Genomic DNA, 25995 nt, shown 5'->3' with positions numbered 1-25995 from the left:
ATGTCCAATGCCAATACTGTGAGAAGTAATTCTTAATAAAAGTGAAATACATACAGAAGTACACTGCGCAATGATTGCAAATTTGTCATGTATTGCTCTCTAGTGCAATATTATCAGTATAATTCATTTTAGCTGTGGAAACCTTTGCTGATGAAGATCGATAGCCTAATATATAATCTCATAGTTTCAGTCAGCAATGTGTCATTTACTGGGTTTTTTGGTTATGTGTAATGGGAATAAATCTCCTTAGACTGAATTTACTTATTATACCTGAAATAAATCAGCAAAACAAAGTCTGCTGCAGACTTAAACGTTTATATGTGTGATTTAACATTGCTGAATTGCTGGTGGCCACTGCAGTCTTTTTAATGCTTATTTTATTCAATTAAAAAGCAAAAAACTCTCTTCCACAACATCTACCAGGTAAAGAAGGAACTGATATGCTAACCATCAAAACAGACAGACAGTATACACCAATCAGGCACAACATTATGACCACCTTCCTAATATTGTGTTGGTCCCGCTTTTCTGTCAAAACAGCCCTGACCCATTGAGGCGTGGACTCCAATAGACCCCTGAAGGTGTGCTGTGGTGTCTAGCACCAAGATGTTAGAAGCAGATCCTTTAAGTCCTGTAAGTTGCAAGGTGGGGCCTCCATGGATCAGACTTGTTTGCTCAGCACATCCCATAGATGCTCAATTGGATTGAGATCTTGGGAATTTGGAGGCGAAGTCAACACCTCAAACTCACTATTGTGCTCCTCAAGCCATTCCTGAACCTTTTTTGCTTTGTGGCAGGAGCATTATCCTGCTGAAAGAGGTCACCGCCACCAGGGAATACCGTTTCCATGAAAGGGTGTACATGGTCTGCAACAATGCTTTGGTAGGTGGTACGTGTCAAAGTAACATCCAGATGGATGGCAGGACCCAAGGTTTCCCAGCAGAACATTGCCCAAAGCATCACACTGCCTCCGCCAGCTTGCCTTCTGTTACCTGTTCCCCAGGTAAGCGTCCAGGTCACCTTCTTCCATTGCTCCGTAGTCACATGCCCACTGTTGGCGTTTTCGGCGGTGGACAGGGGTCAGCATGGGCACCCTGACTGGTCTGCAGCTATGCAGCCCCATACACAACAAACTGCGATGCACTGTGTATTCTGACACCTTTCTATCAGAACCAGCATTAACTTCTTGAGCAATTCAAAATGTTCACTTGCTGCCTAATATATCCCACCCACTAACAGGTGCTGTGATAAAGAGATAATCAGTGTTGTTCACTTCACCTGTCAGTGGTCATAATGTTATGCCTGATCAATGTATATCTAATGAATATAAACCTTATTCTTAATGTTGAAAGGTTAATGTATTATTATGATTAAACATTAAAGTTATACATTTTCTGTGGCATGCTCACCAATACATAAAGCTAACTTATCAGACAAGCAAAGGACGCACACCTTTGTGCTAATGTGATAAGCATATCTGTATAGCCTATGGGGGCCCTGAGATCAGTGACTGATGTAAAGCACTGTACCCTCAGGTTTAATAGCCCAGGGATAATCATGTGGACACACACACATGGACTTATTAGCCTCTATATCTGACTTCTTGCTATCTGCTTTGAAAGTGGCCGATAGTTTTCTATGATTCTCTTTCAAGGAGTGCTCAGACATTCTGAACTTGCCTGACATTAAAAGGCCATTAAAATACATTTCAGGCTATTTTCCAAAAGCATAAAATTCATCCAACCAAAGGTTGGGACACACTGACACAAAAAGTAATTACTGACATTTTATCCAGATGTTAGCTGTGCTATATTTTGTAAAGTTAGAATCAGAATATATAATGTCAGAAAGATAAAATATCTGACTCTGCGTGTATTAAAAAAAAAAAAAAAAAATCCATGTATGTCTTTCATTTTATATTGCTTCTTAAAAGGCCATCTTACCAAAGTTTATGTTGATACACAGGTTTATAGAGCATTTGGGATCAGTGTGCTATGTGGGCAAAAAATAATCTAAACACTGAAATTCTTCTTGCAGCTTCGCTTCTGCTCTGTAGCAGACCTTATAATAACACACTGCTTATGCATATAGTGTGAATACTAGGTCTATAGCCCTTTAATATGGGTAGTTAAATAAATATGTGCAGTCAGAAACAGTCCTTAGAGACGAAGTCTATTGTCTGTCTCTGGCTAACTATCATTATCCTAAAATATCCTGTCCTAAAATACAGGGCTACAAAAACGGCATATCCATTCCTCTGGTACGGAGTATGTAATGTACCCAGCACAATAGCACATTTTTTAGACCAATAGTCCTATTTACAATCATGTGAAGCTTTCCGTAACCATTTATGGAAAGGTTATCAGAGTTATGCGCCTTTGACGTGAGTCCAACTGAGCATTCTCATATAACCGCTGATAGTACAGAGAGTATGCTAGCAAATGTTGAGTGGAGTTTAGATGTGTGTGTGTGTTTAAATGTGATTTCATTGCCAAGGCTCAGATACTTCTTAGATGCATGCATGGAGGAAATGGATAATCTAATCTGTAAATGTGGCACAGTGGGGACTGAGATTTCACTTGGCCACTGATACAGTAGAATAATGTTTGAAACTTTTAAAGGTGCCCTAGAACTTTTTTTAAAAAAATGTGATATAAGTCTGAGGTGTCCCCTGAATGTGTCTGTGAAGTTTCAGCTCAAAATACCACATAGATTTTTTTTAATTCATTTTTTTAACTGCCTATTTTGGGGCATAATTAGAAATGAGCCGATTCAGGGTGTGTGGCCCTTTAAATCTCGTGCTCCACGCCCACGGAGCTTGTGCTTGCCTTAAACAACATAAAAAAGTTCAAACAGCTAATATAACCCTCAAAATGGATCTTTACAAAGTGTTCGTCATGCAGCATGTCTAATCGTGTAAGTACAGTGTTTATTTTGATGTTTACATTTGATTCTGAATGAGTTTGAGGCTATGCTCTGTGGCTAACGGCTAATGCTACACTGTTGGAGAGATTTATAGAGAATGAAGTTGTGTTTATGAATTATACAGACTGCAAGTGTTTAAAAATGAAAATAGCGATGGCTCTTATCTCCGTGAATACAGTAAGAAACAATGGTAACTTTAACCACATTTAACAGTACATTAGCAACATGCTAACGAAACATTTAGAAAGACAATTTACAAATATCACTAAAAATATCATGTTATCATGAATCATGTCAGTTATTATTGCTCCATCTGCCATTTTTTGCTATTGTTCTTGCTTGCTTACCTAGTCTGATGATTCAGCTGTGCACATCCAGACGTTCTGCCCTTGTCTAATGCCTTTCATAATGTTGGGAACATTGGCCGGTATCGGCTGGCATATGCAAATATTGGGGGCGTTTATATAAGAAGGAGGAAAAAATGGTGTTTGAGACTCACTGTATGTCTTTTCCATGTACTGAACTCCTGTTATTTAACTATGCCGAGGTAAATTCAATGAATTTTTGAATCTAGGGCACCTTTAATGAAAACTTGAAAATAGGTATATACTGAAAATTTAAAGGTCTTCTTCAGTTTTCTGGTAAATAAAGACTTGATTGTTTAGCCTGGCTGTGCTGCAATGACAAAATGACAAAATAAACATACAACTATATTTTGTTTTATATTCTATTAATTATTATAATTAATTAACGTTAATATAGTATATATTTAAAATAATTTAAATAACATTATTATATTATTGAAATTATTAAATAATATTTTCAATAATGGTAATGTGGGATAGTATTATATAATAATTTATATTACATTTGTATAATAATATATATACAACCTGATCTCACGGCAATTTGTACATATTTTAGGAGGTGGCTAATTTGTACAAATTCTTACGACCTTCGAAATTCCGAATTCCTAAATTTTTTGCTAAATCGTACGTATTTTGCGAGTTGCCAAATTCGTATGAATTTGTATGAACGATCTACCTCTAACCCCGCCCTTAAACCTACTGGCCACTGGGGTTTAGACAAATCCTACAAATGTTGTATATATATGTAATCAATCTTCAGCCGTGACTTATTCACAATAGAGCACTAGCCTCGAGTACCTTATTGCTTTTATAAAACGGTTATCACACAATACAAATATTAAAAACAAAATTATGTATCAATGCAACTTTCATGAAGTAAACTTTCACTAAAAGCCTTCCTTCCGTCGGAAAAAAAACAGTGAACAGCAACAGAAGTTACATTATTATGCCATTAGATGGTGGCAAAAACTTTGTGAGTTGTGGGTTTCTTTGTGAGTTTGTCAGTCAGTAGTGAAGACTTTTGCATTGAAAAGACTGAATTGTTGTGAACACGGAACAAGACACAACTGACAAATGCTTTGATTTGCGCTGTCAGTCATGGGAAAACCCCTTAACAGTTAAAAGGACAAGATAATACATAGGACATTTAAACAGATTTTTTTATTATGAACATAGAACTGACCTGAAGGAAAATGCTAAATCTGAATACAGGTAATAAACTCGCTAACTCGATCTCTACTCTTCTACTAAATACAGTAAGCTTCAATGAACAATATTAATTGAGAACAGACAGTTTACATTGCTAAGAATGGTTGCTAAGGGTGTTGTGTAGTGATACACAGAACCGTTGGGTGAAGCGATCATAGCCGTGTTTTATCGTGAATAAAACACAGCGATTGACCAATAGGGGACAGGAGCTAACCGTTTTATAAATATATATATATATACAACGCTATCTCACGACCAATTCTTATGTATATATATATATATATATCTGTTGATATATATATATATATATATATATATATATATATATATATATATATATATATATATACGCATACATATTAATGTATTATTTAAAATATTGTCTATATCTCTTATGGTTTTGTTTGTGTTAGCTTGTTGCAGCTAGCCTGTATGTTGATGCACTGAATAAATGTTTAAAAGACTGTACGTGTGTATGAATGCACCAACATACACATGATTATGTGTGAATACAGGTGTGTGAAGTGGGTTTACAGTGTGTGTTGTGCCGTGATTCACACGGGGTATGGCCTCAGCAACAGACCAGTCATCGCCCGGTTGCCATGGCTACAGCGATAGGCTAAATGCATTATTGAGTTCATTCTCTCTTAGTCTCTCTCTTCTCATCTCTCTTTCCCTCGCTCCCCCTCCCTCATCCTGCGCAGACCACTATTAGCTTTCACTAAACCATGATCTACTTTTCAAAACACATGCACACCACTGGTACGAAACATCCTTCACCTTAGTCTCCGAGACGTGACAAGGGCTTTCTTTGGGAAACAACCCCTTTTCCTGAGAAATCCCAAAGAGGAACACACTGTGCACTACCTGCATTCTGTAAATAATTCAATAGCCTGCTAAATTCCTACATAGCATTACACAACATCGCTGCCGGAAACTGTGCCATCTGAAGTTCCTTTTGTTGAATAACAGCCTTTTCTGTCCTATATTGGGTGTTTTCACTGTGTTCGGTTTGGTCCTGAGCGAACATGTTAATGATGCATTTAAGATTCACCAGATGTTCCTGCTATAATGCGGCTTCCCCCATCAGATAACACAGAAACTTCTGAAGTTACTGCCACCCACTTAATATTCACAAAAACAACAGTAGTCCTGCACAAACCAGTCAGACAGTCATGCATATTCACACACATTTAACCATCATGAGTAAACAAATAGATCCCTTTAGTATTCAATGTATGTGTAAAATAGGTGCCAAACCACACAAATGGTGATTCCTAAACACACAAATGTCTATAAAATGGTCTTCTGAATAATAATAAACACACATTATGTCTGTACAGCACAATGTGCAGCCCACATGCTGAGCAGTGATTTAGAGGTAAAGTAATTGCCATCAATACCAACCCCAGACAAACACACACACAGACTAAAATCTATGATTACGTGTTCAATTAACTGCAAGCTTTAGAACCACAAACAAATACAAAAACAAAAGCGTTCTCATTTTCACACCACTTTGTGGTCGACTGATATGAGTTTTTCAACGCCCAATGCCAATAGAGATATCTGGAGAACAGGGTGAATGATATACGAAGGAAATGCCGATATAATTAATACAACTAAATGGTAGCTAACAATTACACTAATTTTACACAATATATACACAAAGTTAAGTAAAAAAGTGCACTATCCATTGGTTTACAATTAATTTACATAATATATACTCAAAATAAATAAAAAAATATTTTTTAAATATTGGAAAAAAAATAGACTATCCCATCAGTTTTACACATTATAGAAAATGTGCATTATCCACTGTATTATATGCAGTATCCATTTAATTTTTCCTCAAAAAAAAGAAAAAAATTAAAACAGAAAATGCTCATTCATTTAAAAACTTAATTTAACATTATATATATATATATATATATATATATATATATATATATATATATATATATATATATATATATATATATATATATATATATATATATATATAAAACCGCACACTATCCATTGACAATACTGCCATTAGATTTCCAAACTAGTGTCAGGCGGAATATTATTTTCTGTTGAGAAATCAATCGAGCACAGTTATCGATAATCTCAAAACAGCCAAAGGACGACCAATTAATCAACCTATCTGATACCACTAGTACGACTATGATTCCTTCTGCAGTATCTCTTTCTTTTTCATACACCGCAATCCTTCTAAAACATCAAACTGCCCTCCCTAGTCCCTACATCCAACACGCACACAAATCTCCCACATGCTGGCCTGGTTTTCTCCCCCTGCATGAGCTCTCTCTCCTGGTCCCCACCCAGTGCTGTGCAATGCCATGCTACCTTTCTCCTTCACCATGACCATTGGCTCCTCAGTGTCTGCTGGGGCTCTGATGAGGAGGATCAGAGGGAGAGAGCTGCTTCTTCCTGCCTGCCTTCTTCCTCGGCTTCTCCTTTATTCCCTCCACTGAATCCAAACGTGAGGAGACGACGGAAGAAAGAGCGAGAGAGAGAAAGAGAGAGAGCAAGGCAACGGCAAGATGACAGCAGAGGAACGGGCAGAAAAGAGCTTGCACTCTCAAACTAAGCAGCCGCTCAGCAACTGCTGGCTTGGTCTTCGCTTCTCAAGCACCCCCCCCACCCCCCCCCACCCTCCTCATACACACGCATACCGTGTGTGTGTGTTTGTGGACTCTGCCCTGGCTCTTCTGAAATAACCAGGTTGCAGCTGCCGTGTGTGACAAATGCAGATTCCACAGCCGTAATCTCTCCCAGTCTGAGACACCACCTTAAATTCTTCAAACAGAGATGGAGGGGATGGACGACAGGCACATGTGATTCGTTTTAATACACTGCATATATCTATTCCTTCCTGTTCTCTCTCTCTCTCACACACACATACGTACTGTCTCCCTGCCATTGTTTATCACATGCTCTGATTAGCTGTGTTTACTTCAGTGAAGTGCTGACTGCTGCTTTTACCCTTCAAACCTGTTTGTTGTGGATGAATTAGCTGGGAAATAACTCCTGTTCATTGACCCATGTATCTATCTGATAATACTGTAAAACATTTGATTTGAAGGGTGATGTGGTACGTGAAATGAAACAAAGTTGCTGGTCTTTGAGGGATCAGCTATAGTCTCTCTGGACTATCCGCGCGTCATGCCGGTAGATTATAGGATTACTAGGCTGACAATTGAATTGGGGAGTTTATTGAGAGGCGTTATTAATATTCACACTGGTGCAGTGGCGTCACTAGGGGCAACATGTACTGAGAGAATGGGGCTGCTCTGACGAATTACCCAGAAGCCTTGGTGCTCGCAGAAAAGTTGTTCATGTATACACTTATTTAGCTCCCTATTTTGTATGAGACTGAGCCGTACACTTCTGTTCAAAAGTTTTGGGCTCTGTAATATTTGGTATTGTTTTTGAAAGAAGTCTGTTATGCTGCATTTATTTGATCAAAAATGTTCTAATATGTTGATTTGGTGCTCAAGAAACATTTCTTATTATTAGCAAAATTGAAAACGGTTGTTCTGCTAATACTTTTGTGGAAACCTTGATAGTGTTCTTGATTATCAAGGAGACAACAGTAAAGAGCAGCTTGAGAAGAAATATGAGACTTGTGCCATGTAAAGAAAACAATTAAAAGGTGAATATCACTTGGAATCATTTCCAAAAAGAAGAAGAAAAACAAAAACACGATGCATTAAAGGGATAGTTCACCCAAAAATGAAAATGTATTGTAAGTTTATCTGCTTACCCCCAGCGCATACAAGATGTAGGTGACTTTGTTTCTTCAGTAAAAACACAAACGACACAAAACGATCGGTTTGTGTGAGAAAACGAACAATATTTATATAATTTTTTACCTCAACTGCCTTGAGCATCCGGTTGGTGAGGTCTGAAAAAGCTCTGATGCCGGACGTGCATTATAAGGCTGACAGACCGCAACGTTTGGAGTTAAAAATCATCATTTGTGTTCTACTGAAGAAACACCTACATCTTGGATGCCCTGGGGGTAAGCAGATAAACATCAAATTTTCATTTTTGGGTGAACTATCCCTTTAAGAGCCAGGGGGAGGGGGTGAAAACCTTTTGAGTTTGAAGATCTAGGAATATTGTACTTAATTTGTTTTCTGGCAAACATGTACGTGCCTTCTGTTGCTTCCAAAGGGCAGTACTAAATGAAAAAAAAGAAGATATTTGAAGATATCTTTATCCTGTTCAAAAGTTTTCACCCCTGAGCATCAGTGAATGTTTGAACGTTTTTAATAGTTATGTTTGAGTCCCTCAATTGTCCTCAGTGTGAAGAGATGGATCTCAGAATCATACAGTCACTGCTGAAAAGGGTTCAAATATGCAAAAAATGCCGGAAAACTGAAGAATTTTTGGGACTAGGAGGATTTTTCTGAAGAATATTGGGCAGTTTAACTGCTCAGGACAAACAAGGGACTCGTGAACAACCATCACAAAACAAAAAAACGTAGATCGTAGATCATCCAGGTAACCACACACAGTATTAAGAATCAAGGGTTCACAAACTTTTGAGTGGGTAGTTTTTTTTATAAATTCAGCAATTTTTTCAGTCTTATGGATTATATGTAAACATTTTTTAAGTAAAATATCTTACTTAGGACAGTACTAAATAAAAAATAACATGAATATTGTATGATCTCTCTTATTATGTTAAAATTATTCACATTTCACAGATTCTGCAAGGGGTCACAAACTTTCAAGCAGCACTGTATATAAGCTAGCTACAAAATTAACTTTATCAATACAAAGGACTGGAATCTGCCATTATATTTAAAAAATGTAATTTCCACCACAGAAGGTTATCGAACACAATACATAATTCAAGATGTGATGGAAATATATAAAAAATAATGACCTAAGATAAAAATGCAATCATTTTGACATTGTTAGTCCACAGAGCCAAAAGTGTCCATATCTTAAGAAACACCCGTATGGGTTGATATGGTTAAAGGAGATTAGCTGAATTTTAAATAAGGGGAGGATGTGTCTGAGAGAGAGACAGAGGGTGTCAGCATGGGGATGGCACAGACAGCAGGTGTTGGATAAATAGAGGAACTTGAAGTCTATATCATTAGAAAGAAGAAAACAGCTGAATCTTTTGCCACCAAGCGAGAGAAAAAAGAACCTGAGCCAAGGATCTTATGCTTTCAAAGCTAGCTTGCTATTGCTAGCCTCTCTGAAATTGCCCACACTACTTTTAAGTACTGAATAAAATCAAATAACAGTGATTATTAAACTATATAATGGTGTTCTAGGGGGGTTTGTGTGATTCTATGTGGTTGCTAACATTTTTTTGTATGGTTAGAAAAAGTTGTTTTGGTTGGTGGCTTACTAGCCAAAACAAACAAACAAAAACATCTCCCACCCATTTAAGGCAAAAAAGGGATTGGATTCATGTAATATGTAGCACAGTAATGCTCAAATGTCAGTGGAATAACAGTATGATACCTCTGGCATCAATGTATCAATATGATTTCCCCTTCCTGGAGGGCTACACAGGGGGGATCCAGTCTTGCTCTCGCCTTGGCTATAAATGATTGATTGTTTGAGTGAGTGGAGCCATAATTACTGTATGCAGTGGTCCCTTTCCATGAGCCGGCACTCTCTGAGAACAACCGTCAAACGTTAACAGTCAGGTTTACACATCCATGTTAATCTCTGCAGATGAGAAACCTCTCTCCAATCTCTCAGATCCCCTCAGATCAATTCTCAGACTATTCAAAATACACAGCACATATTTTCTTCCATAAAGCCGCACGACACCCAGCATCACCACATATGACATCATCTATCACTGCATTATGCAAGCATACAATGAACATCCTGATTTATATCGCCTATATTCTAGAAAATGTGTCGCAAAAACATCTGCAGAATGTTGATCTAACATTTTAGAGCCGTATTGCAGATTAAATGACATATTCAATATGAAAATGCACATCGTGTTTGTGCTAAGACACCAGTGATGTCCAAAGACAGTATAAATAAGTATTTTTGTTTGCTACTCCAGGATGCAATGGCAAACCCACTGAAAACTACATTATGACTCATTTACATTACCAGGATAGGGCATTTTATGGGATGTAAGGATGAGTGATTGTAAAAAAAAGGGACCACAGCAGACTAATGGGAAGATTTGTCAGGAATGTGTCCACCGTTTCAGCCATAATCCTGCCAGCGGGATAGTGCTATGATCCAGCTCAGACTGTAGATTAGCCTCACATCCCACTGCCTTATAAACACAAATACCAGCATCTCTGTTCATCTCTTCAATTATATTGTTTACAGTATGCTACATTTTGGGCTCTATATGCTATCCAGAAATTCTGCACCACTACAGATCTCACTTGGTCACTATGACTTGGAACTGCAGCTCGGATACAATGTAAAATTTAACTTGAAAAAAAAAAATATTTCTTTGGAAGCTATAAAGTCTTATTTTGGCCATTAAAGTAAAAGTGCAACTCAAAAATTTAACAAATAAATAAATAAATAATTTTATAAATATTTAAACATATAAAAAATCATTTTACTAAAAATAAAATTAAGTTTAAAAAAATTAAGTTATACTAAAAATTATACTAAAATTAAGTACAAATATAAATAAAATAAATACAAATTTTGTAGTTCAAGCTTAAAAAAATAGTGAATTTCAAGTTTAACCAAGACCAAAGTTAAAATTATTTTTCTAAATATCTTTACTAAAAATATAATTGTACATACTAAAATGAAATTCATTTTAATTCAATATAAAAAAATTAAAAATAAAAAAAAAATTAAAAAATATATTCATGCAAGTCACAAATGCTTATTGAAAAATATTTTTTTTGCAGTGCTACCCTCTTAAAAATTAAAATTACACAAAATTACTACTACTTAGATTATTTTTACTTTATTTGAGCTTTAACATAATTTTTCCTGTTTTTCTACAAAGCTGTACAATAACACAGACAGTCGTATAATGACAATATGTCCAGCATGAATCAAACATCTCTCCTACTCTCAATCTTCCCTTACCGGGTCCCATGTCAGGAGGTGCCATTTTCTCCAGGATGACATACTCATTAGGGTTAAGGAAGGGCAGCTGCTCCATCATGGACTGTTTGGGTATAAGGTAGAGCACCTCGGCCACATTCCCATCTTCGATAATAGACATTCTCCGAACAGAGTTCTTGCGCTTCACCCGGTCCAGCACCACAGAGTCGTCGCTGCGGCTGGAGCCGCACAGTTTGCCAAAGCTGTTAAGATTGGGTAAGTTAGGCATGGCGTTACCCTCAGCCCACTACGACGAGCTACAGAATGAAGTGAGAGGAGATACCATAAAAGATAAACATAAAAGTCGCCTGGTCACACAATAGTGAGCTGTGTTACAGCTGAATCCCAGGTACAAGAATAAACGACAGGTCACAGGGGTTTATTTGTGTTGTTGGTGAAGCAGCACTGAGCCCCCGCTGAGAGCTTCTTCCTAGTTTACTTAAGCAGATTACGGCCGATGTATTTTTAGTGATTATCTTCACTAGAAAAGGAAAAAGAGCACCTGCATGTGGCAGTCCAAGTCATGATTTTATGACCAGATACCCTGCGGATGAATGTTGCAATTTCAAAAACAGACGCATCCCAGCCTAATCCACTGTGATTGGATGCATCTTCTAGAAGATTATAAAGTTTTACATTGAATGGTATGTAGACATATATTGTAGTTTAAATCGTATTTAAATCAAATCATGTGACTGGCTTTCATTGAGTCTTTTACGTAATACAAGGCAATGTATCAGCATCCTTATACTGGATATCCTAGGAAATAAAACATATACAATAATGCACTGGCTTGATTAAACCTACATTTCTGATTAAAATAAAGATCCTCTCTAACCAGAAACTCTTTCATCTGAGCTCGTAAACCCATGCCGAACAAGCGTCCACATTTAAACTGGCACGTCACCAAAGCTGCTGAAGGGGACCTTGTCTGTGGTACTTTTAGAATCATAAACCCTGCTGCCGTGTCTCATGCGTACCGAGATGCTAGTATCACTCACGTACACATTTATGTCTCCGCCAATTATTTTGCAAGGCCATAAAAGGGTTTCTCCACGGTTACTGTAGGAGATAAGACCGCTGATATATCAAAATGTCAATTTTCATTGAGGTTGTTACAATGGTCATTTATTTAAATGATCACATCAGCAGAAAGTGTGTTATATTTGTTTGTTCCATACGCTGAGATCAAAGTTTATGATTCCTAACTCTCTCTCAACCACACACAACAAACAAACAAACAAACACATACGACACACATTTACACACACTTTAGTTGATGGCAGCACTGAACTGAGAACAGGATGTAAATTACAGGGGTGTTTGGGAAGTCAGACCCTAAATTTGTGGCTTTTAGTCCATGTTTGTTAGATTTGAGGACATTTATATGCTAGTATACTCCTAATGTTGATGCAATTAAATTTTAGTAGATATAAACATTTCTCTTCTACGATGCAGGGAAAACATATTGATGGCTCATATTGCACTATATAGATTTTTGTCCAATCAAATGGTCTTAAGGATAATCAAGCCATGATAAAATATTAAATGTACCATTCATACACGCACACTAATATCAACATATCAATAAAACAGCGATTTGCTGCCACTGAGTCATTCATATTGAGAGTCATTCATAGTCACAAAAAGCCACTCAAACATTCTTTTCAATCACACGATATGTTTATGTCAAAGACACCAAATGAACATTTAAATACTATGCTAAAAATCACAGCGCAATATTCCTGCATCCAGATGGATTATAGTCATTCTTTCAAACATATTTTATGTTATATGTTATAAAACATTCAGGGTATTTAAAACATACATGCAAAAACATTTTAAAAAAGGAGGACAAAACCTTCAGTGTGTTCCATCTACAATCAAAGTCAATGGGGTCCAAAACAACACTGGAACCAAATGACTTTTATGGTGATGGAATAATATCAGATGAGAGCAAAAATTATATTTCATATTTTTGTGTTCCCCCCAAAAAACTTTGTATTTCCATGCAAAACTTTTGCATTCCCCCAAGAATCTTTATATTCTTTTGCAAAGGTATTGTGTTTCCCAGGAATCTTTGTGTTCACCCATAAAAGCACTTAAATATATTTTTCTTTCCACCTAATAGTATTTCCATCAGCTGTTTTGACTTTGCAAAGTATATAGTAGAAGCACTGAAATAGCATTTTTCATTTTTTCCAACACCATGTTCCTAAGGACTCAAAAATAGAGAAATTTTTCAAAATATCCTCTTTTGTGCTCCACAGAAAAAAGAAAATCATACAAGTTTGAAATGACATGAGAGTGAGTAAATGATGAGACAGAATTAAAAAGACTATCCATCCCTTTAAAGGGATAGTTCACCCAAAAATGAAAATTTGATGTTTATCTGCTTACCCCCAGGGCATCCAAGATGTAGGTGACTTTTTTTCTTCAGTCGAACGCAAATTATGATTTTTAACTGCAACCGTTGCCGTCTGTCAGTCAAATACTAGCAGTGATTGGGAACTTGAACAATAAGAGTCGAAAAAACTTCCATAGACAAATCCAAATTAAACCCTGCGGCTCGTGATGGCACATTGATGTCCTAAGACAGGAAACGATCGGTTTGTGCGAGAAACCGAACAGTATTTATATAATTTTTTACCTCTAATACACCACTATGTCCAACTGCGTTCAGCTTCCTGTTAGTGAGGTCTGATCGCACTCTGACAACGGAAGTGATGTCTCGCGCTCATTGAAGTATATGGGCGAGACATCACTTCCGTCTTCAGAACGCGTTTTTTTGACAGAAGCAGATAAACATCAAATTTTCATTTTTGGGTGAACTATCCCTTTAAGTGATTTAGGGAGTTATTAAAAAGTCTTTAAAATAGTTGAAAACTTGACAAAATTGTTTGTCAAAAGACAATTTTAGTAACGCGAAGAAGATTACAACAGGTTGCACTGTTTCCATATGACGTTAATGTATCTTGTCAAACTAGATCTGCTACACACGTTGCTGCTGCAGAGCAAGTATGGATTTGCTTCTGTCGACAGATACACAGACACACTGCTGTGAGCATGTAAGATACTGCTGCTGCATGAATAGGCAATATAAATTCTTTAGCAGATCTAGACAGGTGGAGCTGGGGGAAGTGGAGGGCTTCAAAGGAAATCTGCTGGACCAGTTTACAGCGAACACTCAACCAGACTATTTAAATGTTGAGCAAGCAAGTTCAAGCTTTTGCCATGATTGCTAGCAGATTGCATGTAAAGGACCTGCGCCATCTAGAGTTTTAATGACCAATCAAGATAAATAATTCACACACTAGAATTACGTCACAGCGGCTACATAAAGAAGACGAAGATGACAGGATATCCTGATATCCTGATGTTGTTGGCCCTCATGTGATACTTTCCTTTATTCCCACTCCTGTGATGGCTTATTTTTCACTTAGAGCTTTTTATCTAAATCTCCTCACCTGTGTGTGTCCTTGTGCATTAAGATAATGACTGTGGAATTACAGATGCAGCTCACCAGTACCTTGTATGATCCAGGTGGAGGTTATGTGAGCAAGGAGACAATGGAATATATAATGACTGTTAATGACAGAGTAAAATCCAGGAAGTGCCCAGGCCACCTATGTCTATGTCGCCTTATGGGGAGCCACATAATCACCACTTTAGCCTAAGGGAGATGACTGTCTACCTACCGTGGGCCAAAAAGCATTTGTCAGCTGTACTAAAGCACACTTGCATATACTCGTGAGCATAGAAAAGTGTGTGTCGGGGAACTTTAAAGGTGCAGTGTGTAATTTCAATGAGACTAGCTGCAATGATTATCTCACAGAAAGTTCTAGGGCAAATGTAGAAATGTCTACACCCAACCACACACACTCAAACTCTATCTCAGCCTGACACACACACACACACACACACACACACACACACACACACACACACACACACACACACACACACACACACACACACACACACACACACACACACACACACACACACACACACACACACACACACACACACACACATTCTTTTAATACTACGAGACACTATTAAGCTCCACATGGTCTATTTTAGGATAAGGAAACTGTCATGATCTGAGTGATGGCTTAAAACACATAGACAAACCAATTTAAAGCACTTAGATAAAATCCATTTTTAAGAAAGCAGAACCCAAGATATTAGCAGTGCACCATTCAAACAAGCTAAAATAAGTTTCCATAATTTGAGTATTTAAATCCTTTCATATTACGAGCACTCAAATGTTTGAAATGCCTCACATGACAGAGCAGAGAGGCAGATTAAGTCCTGCTGACATTTCGCAGTGTTGTCATTCAGTCTCTGGCTGTGCTGAACAACACCACAGTGTATCCATTACCTCTGTCACACCCTTCACAGTCCCCTACATGAAGGTTAAACCAATACACAGCTATGAGACAAATCTGGGCGAGAGGTGAAAAAATAAATGATAAACTCTATTCATTCTCATCTTTCTATATATATATATGTATATATATGTATAGTCAAACCAAAACGTATTCAGACACCTTAAACATTTCATTCATTAATACAGTTTATTCACTACAGTTTAAAAAAAAAAAAAAAATGGTAATAAAATACAACAAGATCTCAGAGTTAAACTGTCAGAAAAAAAATATCTTAATTATGTCAGATACTTAAGCAAAACATGGTCAGGTCAAAGTGTCTGAATGATTTTTGGTTCCAAATTTTTTATCAATTTTACTGGTAGTCCACTGTATGAAGAATTTTATGGTATAATATGTCACAGTTTACTTTATTTTGCTATCCTCACTTACATAAATGAACTATAGTGTCCTGCACCCACTAGTAAAAATATATCAAAAATATCAAAAATGTCTGAATAATTTTTGGTTTGACTGTATATAACTTACATTCACATACTTGTCTATGTAACCAGACTGTACAGTTATAAAACCATATTAACCATATTTTGAAATTATATATTTAGATAATTAGATATTTTATATGCTCTTAGAATATTTATGAATTATATTTACTGTTCAAACATTTGGGATTGGTAATATTTATGCTCACCAAGGCTGCATTTATTTGAATAAAAATACAGTAATATTGTGAAATATTATTAGAATTTAAAATAACAGTTTTCTATTTGAACATATTTAAAATGTTATTTATGATGTAAAAGCTGGATTTTCAGAAAAAAAATATTCCAGTCTTCAATGTCACACAATCCTTCAGAAATCATTCTAATATGATGATTGCTCAAGAAACATTCATTATTAGTATATATATATATATATATATATATATATATATATATATATATATATATATATATATATATATATATATATAATATGACAATTCTTCAAGTATGATGTATAAAGACACTGCACATATCATGTTCAGTCAACCTTGTGTAATGATAATGTTCTTCCACCCTATGGCCTATTACACATATGTTCTGATCCAGGCAAGGTCAACACAATCAAGCAACTAATCTGCACAGAGAAGTGCACAGGGGTTTGTCCACACACACTTGGAAGCTAGACCTCCTTAACAATGCTACCGGCCATCCATCCATCTTGACATTGTTACATTTGACCAGCCAAGTTGTTGTAGGAAAGAATATACATGTGTTATCAATGGCTTGACAAAGCTCATGATGGGACGTAGTACTGGACTGGCACTGGCTCCCCTTAGAGGAAGGTTATTAAACCAGCCATGCATGGTTTAATAACCTTCCTCCAAAACATCAAACAATCGTCCCTTTCATCACCACTCGGGCCCACATTTCATTGCATAACATTTCTCCATGTGCCGTATAGAATTTCTCATGGCAAGAGTGAATCACTTCATAGATGAATGCAGGCAATGTAAAGTGCATCACGACAAGGAGCGCTGGCATTATATAACGTCTCTACTATTCACAATGCATTGAAAACGCAGTCTTTCTCTATTTTGAGACTCAAATACAGTCATCAAAATCATTAGATGCACAAGTACTATATCACTATATATGACTATTTTAACCGCTGCGCCATGTAAACACATCCTAAAGTATATGTCACTATGTCGCAATGTCACAGATCACTATTTTCCAGGGACACAAAATTACATAAATTAACCTCAAAACTGCTTAGACTGACTAAATCTTACAAATGTTAATATTCAGATGAAATTACAAAGTTAAGAATGTGCTGAGATGAGATTTTGTGCCATCTATGATCAAGGGAAAAAAATAAGGTTAGGCCAGGCTAAAAATGCAACACTCAATTTTGTGCAATATGTAAAAGGGGATCCCTGCTCCATTTCTTTATCCACTCAGAGGTCCTTGGTGTGAAAAATGGCAAAAGCCCCAGGCCTTTACAAGGCTGAGAAATTTTGTGTGTTGCTCCACCTAGCTGCACTATTGAAAAGTGCAAGAAAAATAACTTGTTACACATGAAACCCAGGGCCAAAAACACAGCAAATCTAATCCAATCAAACACAGTCCACTGCACACTATGGCAATTACCAGCTCAAGATCCACTTCACAGTGTGAAGTATAAGCATAAACACCATAAAAAGGACATACAACAGTGCAGCTGTCATAAGGTAAACCCAATATCACAAGTACAGTTTCATTTAGATGTCAGTAATAAACAGCTTGTCTTATCATAATCTTATTTATGCAATACAGAATAAAAAAAACATTCAAATATTGGTGTGGAATAATGAAGTCGAAAACTCCTTGGAGTACAACATCTGTTTTTTTTTTTCTGCTTGTTTGACCCTAATTCAACATTCCTGAAGGAATTTCACTCCAAAAGAATTTTGCTGTCGAGTTCAAGAAATGTAAGAGGCAGACATATCCATCTTTGTTGAGAAATCTAGAACAAGGTGCTTTTGACATTTTACCACATGGAACTAGACATGTTTCCTCACACTGTGAGGATTAAGCGACCGCATCCCTGCTTTGTTTCTCACACACACGCTTGCAAACAGATGCATGCTCTCCAGGAGCAATAAAGGTGAAGCGTTATGTTCGGCTCCACCCACTGGCTGTCAAGACACTGAACCTGATTAAACTGGCTCATCGTGAATCGCCCTGCAACACAGAAAAGTAGGCATGTGCCACATCTGCTTCATGGTTAAAAATGCAAAAGCACACACTCTCATGAACACCCACAGAGAGAGACTGTGAGAAAGAGGAAGAAAAAGAGAGTCTTATCAACTTTGCATTAAATGGTTACACTTGAGAGAATATTGTAACAACCAAACCTCCTGCTTTTTGTCTTCAACAACTGCCTGTGCTCACTGGACTCACTTGAGGAGAGGAAATGTTGGGGAAATTCTTTCATGATGTTGTAATCCTTTCCAGTTAAGAGGAGTTTTTTTCCTCTTTATTTTACGTGAGGCTGGTTTGAGTTATATTCCTGGCGATTATGGTCTACCGTGCAAACAGACCGGCCCACAATGTCAGATGTTGCTCAGAAACATTGTGGGGGTGTTTATTTGTTTGGGCGACCTTCAGACCTTCAGACCTTGAGCCAACATCAGAATCAAACCTTAAGAGCCCTTGCAGTGCTTAAGAGAGTCCCATTACAGACCCACGAGCACCAGAGCAAATAGCACCTGAGTCTCTGGGGAGAACAAGGTGCAAGCGAGCAAGACAAAAACAAATCTAACATCGTCCTAACCAGATGTGATACCACAAGCAAAACAGCAGTGAGTGTGAAAAGGCTGTACAACACAGTCAATCTGAACATATTTGATGTGTACAGTTACAGTAAATGGAGAAGGAGTATGGACCAATGAGATTTCACTGTAGGCGGGGCTACACGGCGAAGCACAGGAATAGAATAAAGTGATTGGTGAAATATCCTGTCACTCATGGAGGACTATGATGATCACTTAAAGAAATGAATCAGTCATTCAATTATCAATTTATGAAATGTAAATAGATAAACCATTTATAAATGCACTTTAATAGATAATAGATAAACATTTAAAATGGTTTAATTTAATTCATGTTTAAAATGTAACAATAGATTGATAATTGATATTGGATTGTTAATATGATAAAGAAAAGCAAATGGCAAATGAGAGAAAAAAAAATTAAGAAATGTTTAAAAAAATAAATAAGTAAAAAAATTGTAAAACAAATTTTATAAATAATTATTTAGCGTCACATTATTTTTTTTAAACATGAGCTTTAAATACGTCACTCCAAATTATGACATTTTGAAAAGTGATTTATTCATTTTAATTGTTTTAATTAATATATTGATAATTGATCATTAAAGGTTGTCTGGCTATCACCAGACCAAGCTCAATTTAAAATTGAACATTGGTCTGGGGAGTTTGCTATGTATTTCCTACTGCACAAGAGGTGTGATCAACAAGCATTATTCACGCAATTGGATAGTCCTTCAACCAATCAGGTCAACGATCTGGGTGACGTACTTTTGCAGAGCGATGTGAAAACTCCAGACAGGTTTAGTTTGTATTGGTTTGTAGCATTGATCAGCGGTTTGCAGAAGCAGCAATGGCATCGAGCGATTTTTGCAGGTTGTGCAAAAAACATGAAAGTGAGTGGTATTTACACCCAGTCGAGTGATTTGTTTGCTAAACTAAAGAAGTCATTCAGCATCATTGAGAGGTTAAAAGGAATTGGATTGACGTCATGCGAGAGAGGTCATTGTGTTATACCTACCCAGAGCCATAGAAAGAGCTCTGTACCCGCCAATAGCGAGCAAGGTGGATAAGCCAGTCTGTGATTGGTTCCCGCAAAAGTGTATCAGATGCAGCAGAAATGAATGTACGGGTTTCCAGACTGAGTTGCCGGGTGAAATCAAATCGCCAGCAGATCAGGCTGGGTTTACCCAGTCTACATGGTTAGTTCACCCAAAAATGAAAATTCTATCACTTACTCCCCCTCAAGTTGTTCCAAACCTGTATTTCTTTCTTCTGCTGAACACAAAATAAGATATTTGGTTAACCAAACAGTTGATGAACACACTGACTTCCATAATAATTATGGGAAAAAAAAAAAAATACTATGGAAGTCAATGAGGCAAATCAACTGTTTGGTTACCAACATATCTTATTTTGAGTTCAGCAGAAGAAAGAAATTCATACAGGTTTAGAACAACTTGAGGGTGAATAAACGATGACAGAATTTTTATTTTTGGGTGAACTATCCCTTTAAGTGCCACTTAAAAAGTTCTCCACATTTGCTAGTTGCACGGAAGTTTATGGAAAAAAATTGATTTTATCGTTAGCCACTTTATAGCTTTGTTGCTGTTTAGAACACTGTATAAAAGCATCTAATAGTATCTGAAATGCATCTTAACATTTGAGCATTAAATGCTTTTAATGGGTTCATAACTCAAAAATCTATTTGCTAATGCACCATTTAGTACATTGCTGCAAAAAGCAGTGTTTATAAAATAAGTGCCTGCAAAATATCATGTGCAGTGTCAGACTGTGCAGAATATATACTGTAGGAATAGTGTAACAGGGAAGAGAAAGCTCTCCCAGGATCTAATCACACATGAGATTGCATGTTAGCTGCAGCTCTAAAATGATGTCATGTAGCCATTGGCGATGGCCTTGTCGCATGCAAAGCACTATTCACCCGCTGTCATGCTCCCCCTTCACTAATGTAAGCATAAAATAACACAACTATCAGATCTGCAGATTTGAAAAGCACATAGGTAAGTATAGACTATATACATGCATAAATGTGCATAAAAAAGTGATATATATATATATATATATATATATATATATATATATATATATATATATATATATATATATATATATATATATATATATATATATATATATATATATATATACACTGATCAGGCATAACATTATGACCACTGACAGTATCTCTGATAATTACAGTGATGATGTTAAAAAGCATCTTCTCAAATTTAACCATTCCAAGTTACAAAAGATAACAAAATATACTTTATTTTAATATTTTGTAACTGTTATTAAAATATAAGGAGAGTTTTATATGATTGCAGTAAGAGATTCATTTGTGTTATAGATATAGATCCGGGTCGCTAAAGACCTGAATATGTAATAATGACTGGTGAAACATTTACGCATTTAAGGGATAAAAAAGTCATATAATGAAAATAAAGGGTTTAAAAGGTGAAAATGGTCATGAAAAAACTAAAATTTGATTAAAAAAACTTTAAAGGTGCCATCGAATTGAAAATTGCATTTACCTCGGCATAGTTGAATAACAAGAGTTCAGTACATGGAAATGACATACAGTGAGTTTCAAACTTCATTGTTTCCTCCTTCTTATATAAATCTCATTTGTTTAAAAGACCTCCGAAGAACAGGCGAATCTCAACATAACACAGACTGTTACGTAACAGTCGGGGTGTACGCCCCCAATATTTGCATATGCCAGCCCATGATCGAGGCATTACACAAGGGCAGTTAGTATTAATGTCTGGATGTGCACAACTGAATCACCAGACTAGGTAAGCAAGCAAGGACAATAGCGAAAAACGGTGGAGCAATAATAACTGACATAATCCATGATAACATGATATTTTTAGTGATATTTGTAAATTGTCTTTCTAAATGTTTCGTTAGCATGTTGCTAATGTACTGTTAAATGTGGTTAAAGTTACCATCGTTTATTACTGTATTCACGGAGACAAGAGCCGTCGCTATTTTCATTATTAAACACTTGCAGTCTGTATAATTCATAAACACAACTTCATTCTTTATAAATCTCTCCAACAGTGTAGCATTAGCCGTTAGCCACGGGAGCACTATCAAACTCATTCAGAAACAAATGTAAAAATACAAATAAATACTATACTTACATACTTAATCGGTGCATTTCTAATTATTCCTCAAAATAGGCAGTTAAAAAAATTAATTAAAAAAAATGTATGGGGTATTTTGAGCTGCAACTTCACAGACATATTCAGGGGACACCTTAGACTAATATTACATCTTGTAAAAAAACGTTCGATGGCACTTTTAATAACACAATAAGTGAAAAAATAAAATAAATATATAAAAAAAAATGACCCCTTTAAAAAAAACCTGACTGTGCCATGTCAGTGAGCATCATTCAGGCGGGAATGAACATTCTCTGAGCTGGAGGGGGGCTTTAAAATAACGAATTCAGACACTGCAAGTAAGCGAAAATGCCTTGACAAATGCTCCATATATCTCAAATTTGGCTTTAGGAGATTCCCCTGAGCATTAGTTATGGTATCACTGTTTCAGAAGGTCAGTTTCTATATCCTGTGGGTTCACAGAATAAGGCTGGGTAAACATGAGAGCCCAACACAATGCTAGAAACACACAGGGCACTGGCCTGCGGAACAAAACGGATGCTACTGTTTCAGTAATGTCTGATCCTGTTAGGAGTCCATGTGCTGCTCCCGAGCCACAGTCTGTAGAGCTGTTATTAATGCAACTGTGCCCAGCTAAGATGTAATTAATGTGATTGCTTCTGCTCTTACTGCAGGTGGTCTTTCTGGATGGAGCAATTAAGACCTCATATACTGCTGTGACCTTGTAGATGACCCACAAACCCACTTTGCCAGGAAAATGGCAAACATTGCTCTCATAATATTGCTCAGAATATTACAAGATCTTGCCAGTCTAATCGGATTCTGTCTTTCATCCTAAGTGGACGTCCGTGCATCAATATTCATAAGTGGATCAATCACGACTACAAGATTATTACTGTGATGTAGCCTACTGAAATAACATTAAGTCAAATAAATGATGGCGGTTAAAACTTAGCCAAATCAATCTTTTTGAAGAAAAGCAACTGTTATAGCCCCACACCACAATAACCTGTCACAATGTTCTTGTAGACACATTTTTTAAATAGAAATTATTGCTTAAGTTATTAGTTATAACTGCTTTCAAACGAGGCTTTTCTCTATTCAGGTGATTGCCTTGATTATGGTTTGAAGGCTCTGCAGTTTTTAATCATGTTACTGCATAATTTAAAGGGTTAGTTCAACCCTAAATGAAAATTCTGTCATTAATTACTCACCCTCATGTCATCGTTCCAAACCCGTAAGACTTTCGTTCATCTTTCGAACACAAATAAAGATCTTTTTTTATTAAATCTGACAGCATTCTGCCCTTCCATTGCCTTTGCAACTTGATCTTTGACGCTTCAAAAAGTTCATAAAGAGATTGGAAAACTAATCCATATGAATCAAGCCGTTTAGTCCAAATTTCCTGAAGAGACTTGATCTCTTTTTATGATGAACAGATTTAATTTAGGCTTTTACTCACATATAAACCTTGATCAGCGAACATAAAAAGATGCTCAAACGAACTTGAATGACACACGAAAACAAAAGCTCAAACGAGCTGCGTAACCAATGAGGTTCATTCTTGTGTGTTATGAACTTTTTGAAGTGTCAAAGATCAAGTTGAAAAGGCAGGCTATAGAAGGACAAAATGCTGTCAGATTTAATCAAAAATATTTTCATTTGAGTTCTGAAGATGAACAAAAGTCTTATGGGTTTGGAACGACAAGAGGGTAAGTAATTAATGACAGAATTTTCATTTTGGGGTGAACTAACTATTTCTTGTTAAAAAGAAAGAAAAACACAGATTAAAATGCTTTCCAATGGCAAAATTCACTCCAACCCACATAATATACAAATTATTTTTATGACTTCATTTTACTGAGAAAAAAAAATAAAATAAAAACTGTTTACCACACTTTTCACACAAATCTCCAGTTGTTTTCTAAATCTGGACTCTTTTAGCAAAAGTAACCAAAGGGGGCAAAGCTTAGCAAAGGGCCAGTCCATTTTTTGATGGGCAAAAAACTGTCCTAAGAAAAAAAAAAAAGAAGGAAAAGGAGAGAAACTCGCTTTCTGACGTAATAAAGCATGTAAAAACAGATGGTCTATAAATGCAATAAATTGGATGATTGTGCAGTTTTACACCACAGCCAAAGGGGCAGATTTGCACACACACTTAGACTTTCCATTGACTTCAGTTGTTTTAATATTGAGTTAATTACACTTTCTATCATCACCTAAGCATAACTCTTAATCATAACCCTAAAACCCTTAAACCTCAGATTTCAGATTTTTCTCTGTTTATTAATCCATTTTCCTCATTGACACTGTTGGATTGTCCTCACAGTGTAGGTTATTTCATGTTTTACTGTCTTTGTGAAGACACCCAAATGTCACACACAAAAAAAGTTACTTAAAGTCAGCTTCTTCAATATTTTCACAAGGTCACTAATAAGGGGAAAAGAAGAAAAGGTATCAAATGCACTCTGGATTTTGTGATTAAGATTTTTTACTACAGTGTAGAGCATAATGATCCTTTGTTTTGAGAAGGATCTGTAGGTTTACTTTTAGCCACATCTTCTACAATAACACAGGAAATAATTGGGACAAAAGTCGGCTGGTAGCCAGTAATATCAGCAGCCCTTTCCCCCACTGGTCTGTAATTGGACTTCTGTCCACGAAGACAATAAACTAAGGAAAGCGAACTGGCTTTGACATGAACCAGGCCTCAGGAAAACGTGGTCTGATACATTTGAGCAAATGCACTGTAAGATTAATTCCCAATTGAAGCTGAGCATTTATTTTGTAGGCTCTCGAGTGGCTCTGGAGCTGAGCGCAGATGAAGCATTCGTCAGGATGGCATTTTTTTTTTTTTTTTTTTAGTGCAGAAGCACAGAATCAGCAGCCCATAGGGAATACAGAGCTCAGGAGTGTGTGGTCAGCTGGAATCAGAATGATGGGCTCCATCTGGTCCTCACACACCTGCATATTTTATATATATATATATATATATATATATATATATATATATATATATATATATATATATATATATATATATATATATATATAATTGTGACTATATCTCAGAATTCTGACTTTTTATCATGCAATTGTGACTTTATAATATATATATATACACACACAATATAGATAGATAAATAAATAAATAGATAGATGTGTATTGTTTGTATGTATCTGAAACAGAATGAAATGAATGGTTTTTTTTTTTTTTTTTAGAATAAAAGAATTATGACCTTTAAAATGTCAAATAAATATTTTGTGCTGTCTTTCTTCAAAGAATTATTTATAAAACTTCTGGTGTTTTTGGCTAGACTGCATTGAGATGTCAGTCTCCACTGCTAAATGAGGCCTAGACTCATTCAAACTGAGGTTATCTTATAAGCACAGGGTGGTGTATAACATGTCTAAAACAAAACCCACTGAACTGAGCACATGGAAATGTTTCTAACTTTCATTCCTCTGGCTCCTACCCAGCTCCTGCCATTGTTTCAGGGGCAGCTGATCCACTGATGTGACTTCATACAGGATCTCCATGGAACTTCTAAACAATATGAACCTCACCA

At 36.4% G+C, this 25995-nt stretch overlaps 1 protein-coding gene across 28 annotated transcripts in view; it reads right to left on the bottom strand.

Annotated features, from left to right (window-relative positions):
- The window catches only part of ablim1b (actin binding LIM protein 1b), a 104370-nt gene that overhangs the window by 71168 nt on the left and 7207 nt on the right, over positions 1-25995 (bottom strand). For 8 of the 28 annotated variants that reach the window (XR_010892695.1, XR_010892697.1, XR_010892698.1 and 5 more), the window contains exon 1: positions 11568-11926. The exons of 1 other annotated variant lie outside the window; for it this stretch is intronic. Coding sequence is in view for 2 of the 27 variants with exons in the window: in XM_067369628.1 (XP_067225729.1) it covers positions 11568-11814 (247 nt within the window). In the remaining 25 variants the exon portion in view is untranslated. Of the gene's footprint in view, positions 1-5036; positions 6080-6854; positions 7211-11567; positions 11933-18860; positions 19635-25995 lie in introns of those variants that run through there. 19 more of the 28 variants (XR_010892701.1, XR_010892705.1, XR_010892699.1 and 16 more) reach the window with 11 other exon arrangements.

The sequence above is a fragment of the Chanodichthys erythropterus genome, chromosome 19 (assembly GCF_024489055.1).
Source record: "Chanodichthys erythropterus isolate Z2021 chromosome 19, ASM2448905v1, whole genome shotgun sequence".
Lineage (NCBI taxonomy): Eukaryota > Metazoa > Chordata > Actinopteri > Cypriniformes > Xenocyprididae > Chanodichthys > Chanodichthys erythropterus.
The sequence above is the reverse complement of the archived record's forward strand: the minus strand, read 5'-3'. Positions and strand labels throughout refer to the sequence as shown.